The 23,923-nt window shown below is 38.1% G+C and overlaps 1 protein-coding gene across 2 annotated transcripts in view; it reads left to right on the top strand.

Annotated features, from left to right (window-relative positions):
• ppp1r9ala (protein phosphatase 1 regulatory subunit 9A-like A) overlaps positions 1-23,923 on the top strand; it is a 56,109-nt gene that overhangs the window by 21,514 nt on the left and 10,672 nt on the right. For both annotated transcript variants that reach the window (XM_081368441.1, XM_081368440.1), the window contains exons 3-12: positions 9,834-9,966; positions 10,708-10,828; positions 14,367-14,471; positions 17,292-17,415; positions 19,654-19,812; positions 19,906-19,959; positions 20,049-20,278; positions 21,319-21,415; positions 21,503-21,581; positions 23,694-23,845. In XM_081368441.1, the coding sequence (XP_081224567.1) occupies positions 9,834-9,966; positions 10,708-10,828; positions 14,367-14,471; positions 17,292-17,415; positions 19,654-19,812; positions 19,906-19,959; positions 20,049-20,278; positions 21,319-21,415; positions 21,503-21,581; positions 23,694-23,845 (1,254 nt within the window). The remainder of the gene's footprint in view (positions 1-9,833; positions 9,967-10,707; positions 10,829-14,366; positions 14,472-17,291; positions 17,416-19,653; positions 19,813-19,905; positions 19,960-20,048; positions 20,279-21,318; positions 21,416-21,502; positions 21,582-23,693; positions 23,846-23,923) is intronic.

Here is a 23,923-nt window from a genome sequence, read left to right as displayed (position 1 = left end):
CTGCAGGCAGAGCAATAAAAGGTAGACAAAGCAATAAAAACAATAAAACGTGCACAAGCAATAATAATAATAAGTTGCAGTAACAAATACAATCAAGTCTAAAGTCTCGTTCACACCAAGGATGATAACTATAAAGATAACGATAAAGATATAGTTCTAAAAATCATTCTCAGTATTAAATAGCAGAGTTCACAATACAGCTGTAACGATAACGGCACAGATAAACGATATCATTGGAATCACTTTCAGATTGATTTTATCCAGCTTATGAATGATAAAAACATTGACAGCCAATCAGAATCCATCCTGATGTAATGAGCTCGAGCATTTAAAGTGACAGACAAGCACACGCTTAGAAAAACAGAATGATATCGTCTGCTGGACGCTAATATAGTTATCTATAGTTATAGTTATAGTTATAGTTATAGTTATCATTCTTGGTGTGAAGTTGAGCGGGCCTTTAACGGTGTAAAGTGTATTAAGTAGTCCTGAGTAAGAATACTGAGGTAGAAATCCTTGTGTCCGAAGTAGCAGTAAAAAGTGACATTGAATTGACGCAGAGCTAGATGAGTGGCAGTAATAAAGTGTCGGTTGTACAGTATTGCAGATCTAGATGAAGGACAGCTGGCTGGTAAGCAGTCTGATGGCTTTAAGAGAAAAGCTGTTCTTCAGTCTGGATGTCCGTGATCGGATGGATCGTAAGTGTCTGCCAGACGACAGTGTAGTAACGGTGTGAGCAGTGTGAGTGCAGTCCCTGATGATGCTGCGGGCCTTTCTCAAGCAGCCTGTCTGGTGAATGTCCTGTGAGGCTGGCAGTTTGTGTCCTGTGATGAGCTTAGATGTTCTCTCCACTCTCTGAAGAGCTTTTTGTCGGAGGAGGAGCAGTTGCAATGCCATACAGTGATGCAGCCGGTCTGAAGGCTCTCTGAGGTGCAGCGATAGAAGTTTGACATGATGTCCTCGGAGATGCCAAATCTCTGCAGCCTTCGCAGGAATAGAGACTTTGACGGGCTGTTCTCAATGATGTCTTAGTGTAGGCTCCAGGAAAGGTCCTCGGAAATGTGAATGCTCCTAACTCTCTCTACTTCCACCCAATTGATGTTAAGGGGAACGTGACCACCTCTCTGTGACTTGTTGCAGTCCACAATCATCTCCTTGGGATGCTTCTCAATACTCAAATTGATGCTTCCTCGTTTCCTCGTTCCTCTGCCCTCCAGCCTATGACCCGGAAACCGATCGAATTCAGCCATCTTGAAGGACATCTCAATTCTCTAGTTGCACCGCGATGAGCGAGGATGCACTGGTGTATCCTATGCGGAAGTCTTTCTTGTCGAGAAACCTGATGCACGTATAAATTCTCCTCCCCCTTCACATCTGTCGCAATCATTTTCATTTATGCTTTACTTTTGCAGTTTAAATAAACCATATATCACACATAAATCAACAGAGCATCTTGCTTTATCTTTATTATTTCATAAATAACCAAACTTAACAACAAAAGGGCAGATCCTTTGAGCACAGATGACGCTTTGAAGTGACGCACGTTTTCCTTCAATTCCTCCGCCCTCTTTTTCTTTCCTTGCAGCCTTCCCTCGCATCCTGGGACGCGAGGAAAGGAAGCGAGAGAACGAAACGAGGATGCACAAATAATAAATGAGAAGCACCCTTGGTCTTGCTGATGACCACTTGCATTTTTATTTATTTATTAAAACTAACATCATAAAGTATGATCTTTTTTTACTCTGAACAATGATGGAGCTATACTTGACTCTTCTTAGCAGCATATAAAATAAAAACTGCAAAAATTTAATGTAATAGGCTATTGTATTAGCCTAGTTATAGGCCTAAACAAAGGTTTATTTTATTTCAGGTTTATTTTAAGTTGGCAAGACTCCACATTAACATTTGAGGGCAACATTTTTATTCATAATGTGGAAATAATAACGGAGACATTTGAATGCTTCTCACTAGATCTCGCAGCGATGTTATATTACTTATGTGGTGAATTCAAATGCTTTCTTTACTGGATCTCTTAGCGCTGTGTAGTAACAGTGTGCTTGATCAAGATTGGCTCGCGTTGCACTGACACTGGTCCAAACTCATAACGGACTGTTAAGCAGAAATGAGTTGCACGGTTTCGTTCCGCTTTCATCACGTTTGCCATTTGACGTTGGCCAATGCTGTGGTGGTCGCGCCAGCGCGAATGCTAACAAAATTTTGGTTGGCAGGAAAAATGGTCCAATGAATCGTTCGGTTTGAAATGTGTACCGAACCGAAAGCCTTGTACCGAACGGTTCAATACGAATACGTGTTTCATTACACACCACATACAAATATGCATGTGTGTGTTCCATTCAAGTTTTTGTAACTGTGATCACATCTCTTGCTCCACCAATCCCTGCTGAAATCTGGGAAATGTTTCCTGGAACATGATTTGAGTTTGCTTCACCTCACACAGCTTGAGTGTGTGTGTGTGTGTGTGTGTAAGACACTTCTCTGAAGCTTAAATGAGTTGGACAGTATTGTCTTTGAAGGGAGAGATGGAGACATACAGGGGAGATTGGTCTAGGATTCCAGACTTTCTCTGGACTGGAGTTGTATAAATGTAAATGTGAAGCAGATGTACAGTATGAGTATTTAATGTACCCACATTACAAATATCAGGACATAAAACATGCACAGTGGTCAGGCATTAAGCATTCTGTCTCCATTTGCTCATCCTCATTTTGCCCCAAATTCTTCTCTGCTCTTCAGAAGGATGTTCACACTGCTCTTTTCCCATACACTGAAAGCATTCAGTGACCAAGGGCTTTAAAAGTCCAAACAGGTATTAAGGAAAGGATCAAAAAAGCCCTCCATGTGATTTCTTTCTGATGATTCCTATTCACTTTTTCTGAGAAACGCGTCCAAATTGGTTAATCACTAAAACCGTAGTGTCTTCCTCGGTAGCCTAGTTCTCAAATCTCATGCATTCTTTTGCAGCATCTCAAAACTTTGTACATTAAGATGTGTCATGGCAGGTTTGATGATGTTAATACAAGACGTCATTGGATCTCGCACATCTGGTGACTGATGAAGTCAAGCTTTGTGTGTAGGTCTAATTTCTTATGCGTCTCATCCCGTTGCTAAATCTAAAGTGTCATTTTAGAGCTAGTAACAGTTTTAATCCATCCCCTGTGATCTTGGTTCAGTAATAAATTGCACTGATATGCAGACTAATGCAGTTATTGGAGAGAGATTGATAAACTGATAAAGCGTGTGTGAATTACCTGAGTCTGTGTCAGCAGCATCTAGAGCTTATCTTATTGTCGTAAATTTTATCGCAGTCTTGATATGATATTGTTTATCGCCAAACCCTATTACAGTGGTTAACAGCTCTCTGGAGAGGAAGATTATCAGTAAATAATGACATTTAATTGAATCTAGTCTCTCACACGAAGCTGTCACATGACTATGGTAGATGTTGGGGATTTCGAACATGAGTCGTATCATCTTTAACACCTGTGATGCTTTATTTCTTCTGTGGGACATAAAAGGTTTGGAACAATATTAGTATAAACAGTCATTTTTTTGGTTCCCAAACTGTAACTGCTCTCTATATGAGGACGAGAGAGGAGGTCAGAAGTCAGACAGGAAGGTGTTTGAATGTTGTAGTGTAGCTGAAGCAGGTGTGAACAGCACAGCACAGATTCTCTTCCTCACTCTCAGAGACCAGGACTGATCAGGTTTCAGCAATGAAAAGGAACATTGTTTGAATCGCTGGCGTCGTCCAGGGCAACCGGAGAGATGGAAGAGAGACAGAAAGAAAGAGAAGGAGAAAAAGAGGCCAAGTGTAACCACAGAGCAGTGTGAGGTCAGCGCAGGCCTGCTATTCATCACACACGCACACACATACTCTCATAATTTTAACAGTTAATTAACACGCAATCACTGCAGTTTCTCAGTCTCGCTATTATTTTTCTAGATGGAGATTCACAGGTTCGTTCTCTGGTGGGTGTAAGTCGTTTTTAAATTGGGATGTTGTCTCGCTTTCCAGGAAAATATATAAATAAATACATTTACTTGAGAAGCAAAATTGGATTAGATAAGACTTGTTTTCAGAGAATTTATCTTGAACTATGCTATTGTTTCTCCATTTTCAAATATAAACTTCAAAGATACATTCTCTGAAAACAAGTCTTAGAAGCTTCTCAAGAGAATTTGATCTCGTTTTAAGGATAAGATATTGTTCTTTAAATCAAGACACAAATATTGATTTAGATTTTTTTTTTCCTCCAGTGTAACGAGCTTCTAAAGTTCAGCAGACACTGAGTCAGTGGGTGAACTGCATTGAGAGAGTTCTGTTCAGTCGCTTCCGTGAAGATTCATGCTGAGCTTTTCTTTTCTAATGTGCCGCCCAGCCGACATTTGCCGACTGTTGTTTAGATTAAACCCTGTGAGGAGTGTGGAGGAATCTACAGCGCCATGGCTGAAGAAATCCTATTTTACACAAGTTCTGTGTTTGCAGTCTGAATTAAAAGGAATAAGTTAAAAGAAGTGATTAAATGGCTACAAGTATTTCTCTTGCATTGTGAGTGCAACCACTTTGAAGAGAATGATTCTTATGAACTGGTTCTTTTTAATAAATCAATTGAAAGGATTCTTGGACATGGAATTTAAAGGGAACTTATTATGTCCCTTTTCACAAGATGTAATAATATAAGTCTCTGGTGTCCCAAGAATGTGTCTATGAAGTTTCAGGTCAAAATACCCCAGAGATCATTTATTATATCTTATATGTCAGCAAAAACACTACATTTTTGTGTGTGTCCCTTTAAATGCAAATGAGCTGCTGCTCCCGCCCCCTTTACACGAGCTTCGGATACTCCGGCAACAACAAAACTGGAGAATCTCACACAGCCAAAATATCAGAAATTGTCAGTAGCGGTGTTCAGACTTACATGTTCGAAACAGAGTCGGACACTGATGGAAGTTACAACTGGACATTTCTGAGTGGTTAGTGGATACATTTATGTAGTTGTTGTGGCGTTAAATTGATTCAACTCATCGACTAGCATGTACCGTTGGTGGATTTTTACTATTAGCCTATAGGCTGGTTGTTTACACATGTGGACACACATCTCTGTTCAAACATCTTATAAAAGGCCCCTTTAGATCAGTTTAACAAATCATTTGTGATTGGTTACAATTAACACCACTAAACTAAGTCACTTATCATCTTAACTTCAGCTCTAAAAATAAGTGAACAAGAACGATTCGCATATCAGCCCACAGTAGTTGTAGATCACAAGATGAGATGGTCTCTACATAAAGCCACTATGTGAGAATCGGTTCTTTTGAACTGTCCATTTCAGTCAATCATTGCAAACAGTGTGTTTTTGTATTTTTGTAGTGCGGTTATACACTTTTTGTATTTTATATTATATATATATATATATATAATATTGTTATATATATATATATATATATATATATATATATCAAATTGTCCTTAAATTCTTGTTTTTTTTGTATTAGTCTATTAATTCTTAAAATGTCTTAAGTTTCATTCAAACAAAAAAATTTGGTACAAAAGCAGTGTGTTTTTGTTTAGCTTGTAGTTAAGACCAATTATTATTGGTTAGGAAAGTTAGTCCCTGTGGTTGAGAGAGGAGACTTTGTGTGTGTAGACAGAGAGACGTCTAGTCGTGTGGATTGGAGATTATGTTCAGGGTCAGGAAGCTGAACACTTTTTTCCAGTTTTTGGACTATATCAATTTATATATCACCATCTCCATCCCAACCCTGTTCAGTTTCCATGTTTTATGGGGACTTTCCATAGATATTTTGATTTTTATACTGTACAAACTGTATTTTTTCCCCTAGCCTTACCCATCACAGAAAACTCTTTACATTTAAAAAAAATAAATAAGCCATTTTCCTCATTGGAACCAAAAAAAGTCCCCTCAAGGTCAAAAATGTATGGTATTACTGAATGTACACACAACAAAGGGTTTACCAGGACCACACACACAAACATGCACGGACATGCTCGCACACACACTCTGTTTATAGAGATGTCATATTAGACTTTTTTTTTTTTTGAAGTCCACTAAGTGATGTTAGTCAAGATTTCATGCACCAGAAGAAGTTGTAATTTATTAAACATACCGTTTTTGCTACTGTACCTTTAAGGTTTCTATATGTAAATGACAAGTATTTTTAACCAGAAGAGAGTGCAACAGTTCTCCTTAGGGAAATTGATTTTTAATAACTTAAGGCTTTAAAGACCCACGTACTGTACTGTGAGCTACGGTGTTGCTAAATGAAGGTATATGCTTTTGATCAAACCATCAATCTGCATAATTTAAACCTATTCTTTAATCTGATTGTCATTTGCAATGCTTCATGGGATTGTAGTTCTTTCCCTCATTAAAGCAGAGTAACTTTGTCTTTTTGTCTGATTGTTTTTTTTTTTTAAGTTTGTAATGTTGTGATTCACCTCATGGCTGGTTGGTTTAGTTCATGGCTTATAAAATCTTTTATGAAGACTTTTTAAAAAATCCCTATGGGACAAATACTTCAGGAACCAATGTATCTGAAAAAGTGGACACACACTGTTGCACTCTGTAGTTCTCATCTTTCATCAGGACTCGCCAAGTAAGTGAATGTGGAACAAGTGATGTGTAATTAATATGTAAATGTCTGTGGTCATATGGTAATGAATCATGGTTTTGACATCATAATCATCATGATCTGCTTTTCAGTTTAGCTTCAGTAAATATTCTGCACTCTTATGTAGAAGAGCAAGTCCACAATAAGACTTTCTTTTTAAATCAAACTGATGTCTGCTGTAAAGTGTGAAATTATTTGATCAATCTCAAAAGATAGTGTTTTTCAAATGTATTGATAAAATATAACATTGTTCCAACACATGCAGCTTTCTAGAATGAATCCAGTGAATCTGCCTTAGTCTGTGCTGTAATTTGACTTTGGCCCTCGTATGAATTTGGCATCATCCTGATATATTGATGTATTTCATCACATGAGAGCTCAGCACGTTTGCTGTGAGTTGCAGCGCTGTTTTCTGTGCAGTGATGCGGTTGTTTCTCTGTAATAAAGTTACTCTTTTCTGCTCCTAGTTTTAAAGCTATTTAATTCAAACCACAACCCTCAATGATATAAACCCAGATTGCGAAATACTTTGGACCCTTCAGAAATGTTCTTTTCCCCTAAAACTGCAGATCTGTATTTTGAGAAGCTCTCTAAACCTCCACAGAAAGAGCGGTTAGTTATGATGGTATCTGTCTCCGTGTCTTTCCGTCTTAGTAAAAGTTTGTGGCTCTCAGAAGGATTATATGATGAAAACAACATCAATTTCCTGTCTGATGAAAGTATGACGTGACTCAGATGAGCTGACTGACTGCTGTTGGCCTGCTTTGTGTATGTTCATGTGTAGTCGCTCAAGCTCCGACATGCTCCTGGTATTCCACACACAGGACATGTTTACCAAGTTCAATCACACCTCAGAGTCCAAATCAGTGGACTGATCACATTCCCTCTTCTACACTGAATGAATTGAATTTGATGAGAGACATACCTGAGTTTCTCTTCAGATCTATAGAGCCTTAGTGGAAAAAGTGTGTGTGTGTGTGTGTGTGTGAGAGAGAGTGAGAAAGAGAGAGAGAGCTGGCATGGATTTGTGCTTTGACTTTGTTCATTCAAAGTTTGGAGACCGGTCTGTGTGTCTCTCAACAAAATAATACTTAATTTAGGATAGTTTGACTCTGTCTACAGTTGGATTCATTTTATATTGAGTTTCCCCTCCAATTTCTTCTCTCAGACTGATAAAATATAATTAGTGGAAGCCAGTGAGATCATTTTACTCAAACCCAAAGTTTTATTGTTACTCTCTCACAGTGATCCGACTTAATCTGCTTTCACTCACATATTTAACTCTATCCATTATTCAGAAACAGTTCACATACTATTTAAAGGCATATTTCAGCCAAAAAAATAAAAGACAAGCGTCATTATTTACTGTTACAGTATGTCCTTCCAAATCTGTGTGACTGTAATAACACAAATTATTTTGAAATGTCTAGAGGATTGTTTGTCAAACAAAAATAAAAGGGGACTGTTGGACTGTCAAGCTCCTAAATTCTAATAATAAAAAAAAAACGTAAGTCCTTTATATGAGGGAAAACCAAAGTCGATATTTATTGAAAATGTCTACCACCATCATAGTTCCCAAATCTTTTTTGCCCTCATGCTTATAAGAAAATAAGGCATACTTAATATTTTTGGAATGAAATGTGGGGTGAATACATAATTACAAATTGGGGTGAAGTAAACTTTTAACTAAACTATAAATAAAATCTAATTAATTATACACAATTACAATTATTTGGAATGTTCAACCAAAAATTTAAATTTTCTAAATTTGCTCACCCTTCATCTTTCAAACACAAATGAAGATGTTTTAGTGAAACCTGAGAGATTTCTGTCCCTCCAACCAAAGGCCATTCACCCAATGATTTGACATTTCAAAAAGTTCATAATGACATTATAAAAGTAATCCATATGAAGTTTTGGTGTAATGTACTGAACCCCTAAAGGGCATGGTGGTGGAAAAAAAATATGAGATGGGAGGAAAAATAATAAGTCAATGCCTTTGGTCTCTCTCGCAAATGTTTTGCTTTCCCCCGAGAAACTTTGCGTTCGCTGGCGAAACCTTTGCGTTCCCCCGACAAACTTTGCGTTCCCCCAAGAAACTTTGCGTTCGTTCGCAAAACATTTGAGTTCTGCCGAAAAACATTGCGTTCCCCAGAGAAACTTTGTGTTTGCTCGCGAAACCTTTGCTTTCTGAGGAAAAACTTTGCTTTGCTCGCAAAACCTTTGCGTTCCCCCAAGAAACTTAGAATTCGCTCGTGAAAGCTTTTTGCAAGCAAAAGTAAAGTTTCTTGGCAGAACGCAAAACATTTGCGAGAGATCGCAAAGGCATTGACAAACAATTTTTCTTCAATCTTTTTTCTTTTGCATGTCCCCTTAGGGGCTCCATAGTAATTTAATTTCAATGGAGAGAAATCTCTGAGATTTCTCTAAAATATCTTCATTTGTGTGTTTCGAAGATGAACGAAAGTCTTGTTTCTGATAGGATTTGTATTTTTGAGTGAAAATTTTTTTTAATGATCTTAATTGCTTAAAAGTTAAACTTTGTAATACATGTTAGTTGACCATGAGCTGCAACAAGAAATAATTTTCTGTTTTGTTTAGAAAGAATTTGTTGTTTGTGGCTGAAAAAAAAAATCCAGCCATAATAATCTATAATAATAAAATAATAAAATGACCATTATATTTGTTGCTTGCCTTGTCCTTTGTTAGACAGGTGCTGTAAGAGCAGCTGCACTGCAGAACTGTGACCCTATCATTTTGTAAAACCATGGAAAAGATTAATCAGATTTCCGTTTTTTTTTTTTTTTAAAACCTTCTGACTAAAATTGACCAAAGAATGACTAAATCTGTAAAAGTGATTTTGTGTGTGTGTGCAGTTATTGTTTTGAAGTGATTTTATTTTTAGTAGACAAGGGCTGCTTTCACCGGGCTGATATTAAAGCAGAGAGGAAGCCCTTCTTTGGCAAGACTGTAGAGAAACTGATTACAGCTTTGATGTTTTGGTTTCTGTGAAATGTCCACTGTTTTTGCAATAACTGAAATACTGACCTGTGTTCTAGGAAGGGGTTTCATCTTCATAATACACATAATAAGCAGTCTTAAAGATTATGAAAGTAAATGAACAGTTATTGTGTGTTATTAGCTGTAATTGATCTTGAGTTGTGTTTGTGGTGTCTCAGGTGTACAGCACGTTCTCCAATGAAGACTACGACCGGAGGAATGACGACGTGGATCCTGTGGCGGCGTCTGCGGAGTACGAGCTGGAGAAACGGGTGGAGAAGATGGACGTGTTTCCTGTGGAGATAGAGAAAGGTGAGGATGTGTCTTTCACAAAATACTCTTGACTCTTTCTGGGATTTATTGATTAAAAAACCAACAGTCAAAACAATTTCAATTTGAGTTGAACTTTTAAAGACCACATTCTTGTTGACCTTTTTGTTCTTGTTATATATCAACTTTTGTTTTTCCGCACCAGAAACGGCCATAATATTAGATTTCATGCTAATTTTTTCCATCCTCTCACTGACCCTTAAATTAAGGCCCATTCACAACAAGAATGATAATTCTAAAGATTACGATAAAGATATAGTTCTAAAAATCTGTCTAAATATATAAGAATAGCAGTTCACACCACAACTATAAGGATAACGACACTGAGAAATTATATCATTGCAATCACTTTCAGAACAATTTTTTTCGATAAATGAACGATAAAATGAATGAGCTCGAGCATTTAAAGTGGCAGATGCCATAACTGCAACGCACACTTCGTTTAACAGAATGATATCGTCTGCTGGTGTGGACGTTAATATAGTTATTGTTATGGTTATATTTATAGTTATCGCTCTTTGTGTGAACAGGCCTTTAAACTGTTTTTGTTGGTGGCGACAAGTGAAGTGACTGTTACGAAAGGCATTTGTCTTGGAATCATTCATTCAAGAGATTCAAGAGAAACACTGATTCATCCAGGAATGAAACAAGTGAAATGTTTATGAGTGAGTCATTTAAACATTCTGCCTTTCTTTTTCTCTCTTTTTACTTGTCTTTGTGTAGGTGATAAAGGGCTGGGGATCAGTATTATAGGGATGGGTGTTGGGGCAGACCAGGGTCTGGAGAAACTGGGCATCTTCGTCAAGACCATCACGCAGGATGGAGCCGCAGAGAGAGATGGGAGGTGAGATCTTTTGATTCATCAAAAGATTAAAAGTTTGCACCGGTACAGTAGAATTTCTCACAACAAGCAGTGAATTACTGAGCAGGGCAGTAATTATTAGTTACCAGCTGTGACACATCTGGAACCTCACATGTAGCCTCCTTTACTGTGGGCTTTTACACCTGCTTTTCATCCAGCACACGAAAAAACACACACCTCTCCTCATCAAGTCCTGATATTCTATATTAGAGCCGCACAATCATTTGTTAAAAGATTGTGATCTCGTTACAAACACACAACCGATCTTATTCCTAAATGACAACAATTCGGCTATGTTTATTAAACACGATCACAGTGAACATTCAGACCTGCGTTGCCGCTGATCCAGAGAGCAGTTGACATGTATAGATATGAAACTGCTTCACAAACAGTCTTTTCAATCATTTCTGTCTTACAATAATTCAAATTGTCACAGAAGTGCTGGGATAAATGTAGTTTGAAAATAAACACTGATGTCTGCAGTAGTGATTAAATTAGAGCAAATCACCTTTCGAAATTAACTTGACGCTTCAAATTAACGATTGTATCACATTGTTACACCAGTAGGTGGCGACAAGTGAAGTGACTGTTACAAAAGGTATTTGTCTTAGAATCATTAATTCAAGAGAAACGCTGATTCATCCAGGAATAAAACAAGTGAAGTCTGCGTGAGTCATTGAATCATTCATTCAAACCGTTTTTTTTTTTTTTTATTCATTCAAATTAAGTAAAAAATGTTAACGTTTAAATCAGGACTGCAGCAATTAACATTTTGTCTGAACCTCTAGTAAGTTACATTTTGTTTTGTTTATTTTGTTCATAATCACAGGGAGAATCGTGATCTCTATTTAAAAAAACACACACAAAAAAAAACACGTGGTTCTCAGTTTATCCAGAATCGTGCAGCTCTTTCATATATTAGGCTATATCATCCTAATCAGACCAGTCGTCCAAATAATTGGAGCCAGCAAGTATTTTTTCTTTTTCTAATATTTTTTCTTTTTTCAGCGAGCATGCATTAAATTGACTGTAAAGACTTTGTTTTTTATAAATGATTTCTGTCAAATACATTTTTTAGACTTTCTATTCATCAAATAATCCTGAAAAAATGTTCATGTTTTTCACAAAAATATGAAGAGGCTCGACTGTTTTTAACATTGATAATAATCAGAAATGTTTCTTCAGCAGCAATTCATCATATTAGAATGATTTCTGAAGGATCATGTGACACTGAAGACTGGAGTAATGATGCTGAAAATACAACTTTTATCACAGGAATAAATTACATTTTAAAATATATTAAAATACGAAACAGTTATATTAAATTGTAATATTTCACAATATATATATATATATATTTTTTATCAAATAAATGCAGCCTTGATAAGCTTAAGAGACTTCCTTCAAAAACATGAAAAAGTCTGACCCCAAGCTTTTGAAGCGTGTGCGCGCTGGTGAACCCTGTTTCGGGTCATGTTGCAGCTGCAGTCGTGTTGGGCATGTCTATGTTCTGCTTCCTGAGGGCAACTGAAGCAGGACACACACGTTTGATCTCTCTGATCGGCTGTCGAACATTCTCTTTCCAAACACTTTCATGGATTTGTCTCTGTCACAGCACAGAAAACACACTTCCTCTTCCCTGTGAATCTCAGCGTTCGCTGCCAGCTGCTGACTCTTTGAAATACTCAGTGCTGTGTGGAAAAAGCAACCCAGCTGGGTATCAGGCCTCAGAGGTGTCAGCCGTAAACATGTTGTGATGTGTAGTTCGAGTGCAGATTAGGTGTGAGAAGTGTTAGCAGTCTGTCTTTGCCCAGAGAGGTGCGATTACTCATTCAGTGAGTCATGAACATGCGCTTAGCTTGTATTTTACGTGTCCCAGTGCAGCATTAGGCAGCACTTTTACAACAGTGTGAAGTACATACAATGAAAAGATCCAGATGTTTAACATTACATTACAGTGGGATTTGGAGCTTTGTTGAGGGCGATGTGTGTTTTGTAATCGGATATTAAAGTAAATTGTTACTTTTTGAATCGCATTTAATTTTATTTCACGCATTTACTTACAAATGCATTTCAAAACATCTGCACAAAGTATGCTGCCATATCAAAGGCCTGTAAAAAAGTATATGATCAGTTAGTCATGGCAACATGTTTTACTTGACTTTAGCTCATAATAATAAGTAATTCAACTTTTTTTTATTCGTTTTGCAAAATTGAACTTGTTTTTTATTTTTATTTTTTTAAATTCAGCTTAATATAATTTTAATTAAAATTAATTATACAGCCCAGATTCTTTTTCTATTTGAACATATTTTAAGCTGTAATTTATTCCTGTGATCAAAGCTGAATCTTCAGCATCATTACTCCAGTCTTCAGTGTCACATGATCCTTCAGAATCCTGAAGAAATGTGTCATGGTTTCCACAAGAAAATTAAGCAGCAAAAGCTGTTTTCAACACTGATAATAAAAATCATTGTTAATAATCGAGAATCAAAAAGTAATTGATAAAAACTGAGCATGCGAAACGGGTATTTAAATTGTGATAACAAATTGTAATTGTAAAATATTTCACAATGTTAATGTTTTTACTTTTTTGTCAAATAACTGCAGCTTTGGTGAGCAAAAGAGACTTTAAACATTAAAATATTGTATCATACCAAATTTTAGATCGGTAGTGTATATTGACACAAGTGTTACTGTAATACACAAAAATGTGTATTGTTTAAGCTACTTTTTATTAGGAATAAATAATGATGAATATCTACATATAACAATGCAAGAATGTGTAACTTTTGAAAGTAACATTTCACTACACTGGTTGAGGTGTCAATATTTTCAGGTTTGAGGCCAACAGTAGTTTGAGGTTTGTAATATTGTTTGCTGTTTGGTTTGTAACTTAAAGGAGAACTCCGGTCAATTTTAACATTGAGCTAATTTTTTTGTACATTTGGAGTGCTGTCAATACAGAGAACAACGACAAAAATACCTGGTTAAAAATTCGGTTGAAGTCCGAAGTAGTCGATTGCCGAGTTCACGCGCATAGGTTTAGTTACCTATGATCACGCGCGTGAACTCGGCAATCGATTACTTTGGACTTCAACCGAAAACAGGATGTAAACACAGGTATTTGCGCTGGCTTAAATAACATCATTTTTAAACATATCTTTCACATCTACTGCAGTCAGATTCACTCGTGTTCACTCTAAAGGAATCACTCACATTAGCTGGGCACTTGTAATGACACATCAAGGATGTTAAGAGGCTAAAAGCAGGTTTAGTACTTGCCCCATTGAAGTCAACAGGGTGCAAATTTTAAAAATAGAATAACTCGGTGTAGGCAACACCGATTTTTGTAGTTGTTCTCTGTATTGACAGCACTCCAAATGTACAAAAAAATGAGCTCAATGTTAAAATTGACCGGAGTTCTCCTTTAAGCATTAATAGTTGCTTAATGAGACACGTGAAATCAAGATTACTTTTGTCAATGCAACACATTAAACCTCATCGTGTTCTGTTCCAGGATCCAGGTGAATGATCAGATTGTGGAGGTGGATGGCATCAGTCTGGTTGGTGTGACGCAACACTTTGCTGCGACCGTCCTCAAGAACACGAAGGGAACCGTCAGGTCAGTTCTGCTCCGTCTGTTTGTTACATCAGCGCTTCTCAAAGTGTGTGGCGGCGACTGCAGGGCAGAAAAAGAAAACAAAAAAAAAACAAAAACTGCTGTGGAAAAGGCATTCGAGTGTGTAAATGGCGGTTGGCTCTGTGCCTTATAAAGTGGCACCAAATGCCAAATTCCTCAGAATTTTTCCTCTTCAGACCGTTGACTTTGCACTGTCTGAACAAGCCCAAGATCATCACCGTAAAGCTGCATCTCTTCAGCGACCGGCATCGCAAGCTGTGATCTTGCCGCTCCGCTGCCGTGCCAGAAGCTGAGCTCCTGAGGCAGCCGTCAAAAGAGCTCACTGCACATTGTTCATACGAATCAGCATCACTGAAATATTTGAAAATCTTTACATTTTCATCATTTTTTTGTGAAATTATTTGGTAGGCAGAGGTGGGGTTGGGGAGCGCCAGATTTATTTTTAAAGGTTTAAAGAGGAGTGCAACCAGAAGAGTGTGAGAACCACTGAGTTACATAAATATGAAGTCTTCTGTTATGAGTTAGAAGTTTTAGAGAAGACGTGAAAAACCTCACATTCAGTCTAGTTAGTTTAGTGTGGTCATTAGAATTTTCTAATAGTCTTGTGTTTGCAGACTTTTAACTGTAATGTGTGCCACATCACACCTTAATCTGGCCTTAAACACCCTCCAAATAGACGAGAAGAGACCTGACATGTAAAGCGATCTAGCATAGCTGTTATTTTTACGTGATGAAAAGGAGCTTGTTGGTTGGTCACGAGACTTAGGGTGTGTTCACACTTGCCACACTTGAGATTGCTCTGTTAGTGTGGTTCATTTGAATGCGTGTGAGAATGCTGCCATCCGAACCCTGGTCCGCACCAAACAAGCGGACCGAGACACGACTTCCAAACGATTGCTCTGTTAGTGCTGCCATCCGAACCCTGGTCCGCACCAAACTAGCAGAACAAACCCCTGAAAACGACCAATTTGTGCTTCAAATGAACACACACACACAGTAAACAACCCTGCTGACACGTACAACAGGTCTGAATTTATGTAAGATCCCAACATGATAAAAAATAACTGCTCAAACAGCTTTTCCCATTTTTGCAAGTGAATGCTGGGCAGCAGATGAACAGTTTTATTTTGCTCACCAGTTAGAGACGGGCCAGACCTTTGAGGAGCGATTAAGTGCTTTGCTTCCTGATCTGGGTCAAGAGATGCAGAAGAAACCAACTCAGATTTAGCAGAATGAGTACATTCAAAAGTCATTCCCTAAGATAAGGCTTACCCCTTTCACTGGAAACACAGGTCGTACACCAAGAGGAACCGCACCTTTAACCAGATCAGATTTAAGGTACACCATATGCACACCTTAACTCAATACCGTGGACCAGCACATCAGTACCAGAGTATCTTTTGACAGAGAACGGCATAATATCAGCTAAAGTAAGAGATTGTGCTGCACCAGTGTCTCTTAAAATTGTAATGGACTTACTAAGAGTGTTGTCAAAAGATTTATCGATACATATTGATACTGAAAAATCGGAAACTCTTCCAATACTCATATTTCGCAGAATAGACACACGATAGCAGCTGCTCTTTCTCGCTCTCTCATCTCTCCGACAGCGAGTTACACACAAACCCGTTTCCCCTCACTCACTTTTTTCATTTGCTCCAGATGAATATTGTTGGTGTTACAGGGCTTGAATTTCGGCATGAGTTTGCACGTATTGCACATAATTGTTAGCCTGGAAATCCAGACCTAAAACTGAAAGATTAATGGTCTGGCGTCGACTAATGTAAATCGGCCAGCTCGAGGGGCGGCACCAAGCATGCATTTGAAAATCTCACTGCATGCAATTGGATAACACTACGACCAATCACAACAACAAACCCCATACGCTTAGCTACCAGCGGAGCTAACTGGTAGATTAGACTCTTGCCGTATCCGTTCGGCAAAACAGCAAAAACGTCTTTCTTGCAAAGGAACGATTCGAGCGCCGTCTTCTGTTCCTCTTTTAGATAAAAAGCCAAGTCTAACTCGTTCATTGTAGCAGCGAAAGCCGTTTCAAACAACTGGTGTTCATCCATAGCCATCTTGCAATGTTTACTAATGACTTCGACGTCACAGCGCTGTCGTCATCTCGCCTCTGGCCCGCCTATATCAGATAACCCGATGTGATTGGTGCAGCTCGGATCGAGGGGCATATTTAATGAGCATCATTACTCGACACCAGAGTAACTCGCTGAGCAAATTCAACTTGTGCTCTCGCGAGAACTCTGGATTACCAGGGTACATAATTGTACTCATTCGCACAGATTTTGTGCTCACACCCAAAGTGTGCGCACATAAAGCCGCCTCTCAGTACTTAATTGAGTTCTTTTTCGCTGCTTATTGTGCTTAAACAGTCAAATACACACAAAATAATGTCAAAATGCCGGTTTTGGCGAGTATTCACGTAAACACAGTCAGTTATGTTTTAAGTACACATGCGTTTTCTTCCCCAGAAGAATCACTAATGAAAACATGAAGGAACCAGATTAGTTAAATTCCTAATTATAAAGGCCTGTACACCAAGAATGACTTTACAGGTGTGCTTTATTTGCTCTCTAGCAATTGCTTAAAAAAAAAAGAATGCTCTGAATGCTCATATTTCTCTGTAGGCTCTGGGCTACCAGTTCCCCACATGCAAATAAACAATATGCACTCTCACACAGGCTCTGTTGTTTTCTCTCCACCTGATCAGCAGATCAGTATACGTTACACACATAATCATCCTTGTTTCCTTCTTGCTCACCTGTCACTCTCCCCGTGCAGGTTTCTGATTGGCCGAGAGAAGCCGGGCGCTCAGAGTGAGGTGGCGCGTCTGATCAGCGAGACCCTCGAGCAGGAGCGCCAGCAGCAGCAGGTGGACGACGTGTACGAGCAGTCTACTGAAGAGGTCAGTCAAGCACATCTACTGGGCCTTTCTGCTTACATCTGTGCTTTCTACAAGTTTGAAGTGATTTTGTGGAGAGTATACAGAGCTACTTTTGTACTGTAGTTTAGTATCAGTGCACTTCTGTGTGTTCCTGTTGATGTTGTTAATTGTTAATTATTGGTTATAGTAGTTCCTAAAGACTCCTAAAGTGTATTTATTATAAGTTCATAAGTGTACCAATTAGCTTACTTCCTCTGAGTTAGTGGTTTGCGGCATGTTATTTATGATGTCAATCATACATCATTGGTATAGTTGTGGGATCTACCAGCTAGGGCTGGGTATCGTTAAAAAAATGTCGATACCGATACCGATAACTTGATTTCGATTCCGGTTCCTGAACGATACTTTTTTCGATACCAATTTTATGAAATCCATTTTAACAAGATTACATAACACATTACCTCAGAAAAACTTTAGTTTTATTTTTTCAGTTTGACTCATGCTCCTTAGTCAGTGCACTAAGGAACAAAAAAAAAAAAGCACAAAGGAACAAAATATTCCTTATACATATACATAAGGAACAAAATATTTTTGTATAAAGAGCTCATGCTCACCGAAGCTGAATTTGTTTGATCAAAAATACAGTAAAACTTGTAATATTGTGGAATGGTATTACAATTTAAAATCTTATTTGAATATATTTCAAAATGTAATTTATTCCTGTGATGTCAAAGCTGAATTTTTTCAAAATCATTACTTCAGTGTCACATGATCCTTCAGAAATATGAAAACAGTTTTTGGAAACTATGATACATTTTTTCATGATTCTTTGATGAATAAAAATTTCAAAAGAACAGCATTTATTTGAAACAGAAATCTTTTTTTTAATGATCATTTTTGATCACTTTAATGCATCCTTACTGAAAAAAAAATTCTGACCAACACATTTTTGAACGGCAGTGTACATTCAGTAGGTCATTATTGCAATATAAACACTGTCAGAGTGATCAACAAGGTATCTCTTCATTTACCAGTCGAAGACGGAGCAACTTTCTGCTCTTATGTTTACTCCGTGCACTGTCAAGGGCTTCATCATATCTGCCGTGGTACCGGTCTTTGCAGAAATTATTTTACCGCAAATACTGCATCGCGCGCTGTTGGCATCGAGCCTGGAGAAATGTAGCCACACTTTTGATCGACTTTTCCACATCTTTAGGGTATTGTGAGTGTGTGTACTGTGCTCGCGTCTCATTGAGTATGTGCGCAAGTTTGTGTGTGTGTGCTCGCGTCTCATATGAGAATGTGCGTGAACAGTTTGTATGCGCGCGCGCGTCTCATATGAGTATGTGCGCAGAGAGTTCCGCGCGTCTCGTGTGTGTAGAGTTTGCGTGTATGTGCGTGAGCGACTTTAGGCGTGTCGTTGTGCATTTCATATGTATTTGTTTGAGCACTGACGTTGACGAGTTAACCCCTCAGGTATCGAAATCTGGTACCGAAAAACAAGTCATTTTTCGATACTCGATAGTATCGAGGCAATTCGGTCGGTACCTAAAAAGTATCGAACTCGGTACCCAGCCCTACTACCAGCAGGGGCTAACTGGATCATGCTAAACTTTGGACTAGACGTACTTTTTTAACTTTATTTTAATCTTGTCATAGGGTTTTAAGGTGCAGTCATATTTAACTTTGCTTGGGGAAATCCATAACAAAAGATGGACGTGTCTGACAGTTGCGCTTGCGTCTTTTGCAGCATCTCAAGCATGACACGACATTCAAAAAACGTGCCGTTCAGTTTAAAAGTTAAAGTGATAGTTCGCCAAAAAATGAAAATTCTGTTATCATTTACTCACCCTCAAGTTGTTCTAATCCTGTATTAGTTTCTTTCTTTTGCTAAACTCGAAAGAAGATATTTTGAAGACACCGCGCAGCCGAGTTTAAGCATCTCCAGGCTTTTTCAGCTGTAATCTCCTCAGAGCTGCTTTGTGTTGAATGTTCTCAAGTATGCAAACTATATGTAAAAATGCACCATGTTGAATGAGGAAACAGATTTGTGAGTTCATTCACAATCGAAATCGGGTTTATTCCTGTCGAGTCACTCTGTTTTTCAGGTACGTTTTGCCAGTCAATTTTAAATGGTTAATGTTTTACCAGTTATGTAAAATAAGAGGCTTATAAAAGAAATGACTTATTTCTCATTTCTGCTCTATTGTTTCTTGTTGCGTGTGTTACATCATGTGTGTGTGTCTGATGTCTTCACAGGACGAGCACTACGAGGATGAGGAGGAAGGGGGGGAGGATGTCATCCTGGGTTCTAGTTTCGGCAGGAGGAACGTGGAAGTGTACGACCTGCCAGAGAGCGAAGAAGTGTTCCTGCCATCAAACATGGACACCACTCAGCTAATGTTCAGATTTAAAGAGGTAGCGCCTTCTGCTTTTCATTTCACTTGTTTTTTTTAAATAGTTTGCCATGAATGATTTCTTAATTCTTTGTATATTCTGTTTTAATTTCAGCTCCAGATTAAACACACCATTGCAGAGGCGGAAGTAGATGAACTAAAAGAGAGAGTACGAACTTACGAACCATCGTATCCATTGGTATCAAACGTATAGCAGTTCCTGTGTGTTTTAACGGTGATGTTTGTTTGATGATGTAGTTGAGGGATTCGTCGGAGGAGCGTGCGGCGTGGGAAGCGAGGGAAGCTCAGTTAGAGAGGAGCGTTCAGGAAAACTCGGAGAGAATCGTCCAGATGGAGAAGAACTGGCTGGAGGCTCAAGCTCTCTGCAAAAGCATCAACGAGCAGCTCAATGACACGCAGGGCCAATATGAAGCTCTGGATAAGAAATACAGCAAAGCCAAGAAGCTGCTCAAAGACTATCAGCAGAAGTGAGTGGAGACAGCAACACTAACCTCTCCATTAATGTTACCTGACATTTTAATTGTCTGTTATGTCTTGGATGGTGTGTTTATAAGCAGTTTATAAGCAGTGTTTATACGCTATCATTCAAAGGTTTGGGGTTTTAAAGAAATTAATATTTTATTCAGCAATGATGCATTAAATTGATTAAAAGTACAGCATAATGTTACAAAATATTTCCAATTTTCAATAACATAAAACAAACAAACAAAACAAATAATTTCTTTTGAAATTTCTGTTCATCGAATAATCCTGAAAAATAAACCATGTCAAATGACCATGTCATTTCCACAAAAATATGAAGCAGCAAAAACTGGTTTCAACATTGATAATAATCAGAAATGTTTCTTGATCAGCATATTAAAATGATCTCTGAAGAATCATGTTAACACTAAAGACTGAAGTAACGATGCTGAAGCTTTGCCATCACAACATTTTTTGTTTATTTTAAATTGTAATATTTATTGCTTTTACTGTGTTTTTGCTTAAGTAATTGAGTGAGTAGAAGAGAAAGAAAGAAAGAAAGAAAGAAAGAAAGAAAGAAAGAAAGAAAGAAAGAAAGAAAGAAAGAAAGAAAGAAAGAGAAAAAAAATAACCCCAGACTTTTGAATGTGTACAAACAATAGTTTTTGTTGAGGAACAAACAGATTACAGTCCTTCTGTCACACAAAGCTGTCATCAAAACTCTGGGATTATAGTCTGCAAGTTGTATGGGCTTGTTTTGTGATACTTTTTTTTTTTTTTTTTTTTTTTACTGCTTTTTGTTCTTTTTACACTTTGAATTGTCACAGTATGTTTTAATTGTATGAACAATTTCCTTCAGTGTTTCACAGTAGAAAGTTATCCAGATCTGGAATGAAATGAGAGTGAAAATCCTTTTCGGTCAACTAACCCTTTAGAGTGGGGCTTAAAATGTTCCTTAAGAGTTCAGAGATTCTGATTCTGTGTGTGTGTGTGTGTGTGTGTGTGTGTGTGTGTGTGTGTGTGTGTGTGTGTGTGTGTGTTGTAGAGAGGCGGAGTTTGAGCAGAGGGAGGAGGAGTTAAAGAGAACTCTGGAGGAGAGAGAGGCTTCATATAAAACTCAGATAGAGGATCTGCAGCAGAGGGTGAGAAGTTGAACATGAACAGAAACACACTCACACACACAGCTTTCATGTTCTCTGACTTCCACCTGTCAATCTCTCTCGGTGTAGTTGGCCAAGCTTGAATCCGGCGGTGGTCGTCATGAGTCTTCACTGTCGGGCAGTAAGTCTGCAGATTCACTTCTTTTGGGTGAGTTAAACCTGTTGTTGTTGTTTTAATAGCTCTCTGATTCCAAGAAGGATTCTTTGATTGTGAGGTCATGCTGAGCCTATACTGAAGTTAAAACAATTGGGATCAGTCACAGAAACATAGAAAAACTGAGGAGTAGCAACAAGAAAGGTGCATTATTAAGCTAAATAAGCATGAAATAGACTTTTCACATGGGAAATCAACTCTCAATGTTTGGATGACCTATTATGCTTTTTTTTTTTTACATGTTCAACTGTCTTTTGTGTGTAATGTTGCTGTTTGAGGATGAAAAAAGTCTCTATATTCTCTATATCAGTGCTCACTGTTTCTCAACTCCCTGAAACGCCTACATTGTAGTCTTGAGTTTTCTTCCGGGAACGAACACGTCACAATATTAGATAGTAATAATAGTTAGTAGTGTGTTGAAACGTGCGGTTATTGTAAGGGATGGGACATTTCCCAAACACACTCGAATCGCTTGACGGGTTGAGCATTTAATATTGGACAATAGAAATGTTGAATGACCGACAGTAATGTCCATTGATGCAAACTAATCTTTATTTTTTTATTTTTTTTTATTTTGCCATTATGAATTGAAAATTAAACATAGTTTGAAGGGCCTTAGAATAACATGTTTGTTGATGTTTTTCTGTTTTTAATTGTTTGTGGGTATAAATGTGTGATTTGTCTTATTGATTGACCCTTATAAAATCTTTCCCCGCCAGACTTTTTGAAAAAAAAAGGGGGGGGGGGGCACAAACAAACAAACAAACAAACAAACTGAATTATTAATGCAGGACCGAATGTAGGCTAATAGTTAAATAACCATTCTAACATTGCAACTTTACAATCTAAAAACAAAATAATGCTTTTTAAAGAAGTAGTTAAATTCACTAAACTTAAAAAAAAAAAAAAAAAAAAAAAAAAACTGATATCATAAAAATACACTTGTAGTTTTGAAATTCTATAGCACATTTATGTTCACCAACAACAACAAATATTCAACAAAAAATATTTTAGGAAAATACATTTATATTTTAGTGTTAATGTATATTTTAGTCAGAATTATTACGCTTCTATTCTATTGCGCTCCGTCTGCATGCACGCGGCGGCGCTCGTTCACGGAAGTTTAGCTTTCAGAAGCTCATTCATGACTTTCTAACATTTACAGATGGAGAATATGTCCGTGAAATGTAAGTTGTGCACTGAGGAAATTATTGGGTGTCACTTCAGCTTAAAGATTATTACTGCAACAATCGCTGCACAAGTTAAGGTTACGTATGATGACGAAAGCACGTTCGTGCAAGCCCTCCCGGAACCCCTAGCGAATGCATTGCAGTGCCTGCAGTTCGAAAAATAAAAATCTTTGTATGGAAGTCTTTGGGAACACTCTGAAATCGCCCAAAAAGGCGGATCTCCACAGAACGTGACTTGACGCTGATTGGACTATATCAAGAGGCAGAACAACAGTGACGGCTGGCGTAACTCTGTGGTTGAATGCGAATGTGATTGAAAAAGTCACTTTCACACTTTGCTTTTGGGAAGGGAAAAGCAGGGAAGTGTTGTCTCATAAATTACAGAAAATTCCATCAATATCGGGTAACGAGTTAAACTCTTTAGGTGCGGTCACATTACCGAAATTTTGAAGGAAAAAAGGTCCATTGTCAGTAGTGTAGCAATGTATGAAGCACTGTTCACACAGAAGTCACTTTCAAACCAAGCAGCTTTCTGACATCAGCGTTGAACACGAGCGAAATCTGCATGGTGAACTTCTTCGCTCTAAGTCAAAACTCCCAATTGGCCAATTGAAATGACTGGATTTCACCCACAAAATTTTGCAGCGCAATGGCAAATGTGACCGCACCATTCTATCTTTTCAAAATATGTATTCATCCAGGCAAACAGAGTTCAGCCAGACATACAGAATACAGATATACGGAAATTCAGTTCCCTGAGAAAACTGTGTACAAATGGACCAGAGCGTCTTAAATTCTGCCCACACTGTATATAGTACAATACATTTACAGGGAATGAGCGAGTAATTTAGACAATTGGAGAGCTTTCCAAAGATCTCCAAAAGCGTTGGTTGATGATTGGTGGGTTGTTCTCCAGGAGCGGACTGGAGTGAGGTGGTTCCCGAGACGGAGCGTTTGGACACCAGCGCCCATCGTGCAAGAGCCCATCTGGCTCAGAGGTCCAAACGCCAGCCCCCGTCCCGAAGCAAACTGAAAGAGACGCTCAGCTCCCCGACGGGACAAGCACAGGTCACGAAGAGCTTGAGATATTCATGAGCAGTTGACTGCTGTAAAAACCCAATTCATCTCGTTTAATGTCTCTGACGT

This window comes from Scardinius erythrophthalmus, assembly GCF_964197995.2.
Source record: "Scardinius erythrophthalmus genome assembly, chromosome: 6".
Taxonomy (NCBI): domain Eukaryota; kingdom Metazoa; phylum Chordata; class Actinopteri; order Cypriniformes; family Leuciscidae; genus Scardinius; species Scardinius erythrophthalmus.
Note: the sequence above shows the minus strand (reverse complement) of the source record. Positions and strands in the feature narration are given on the sequence as shown.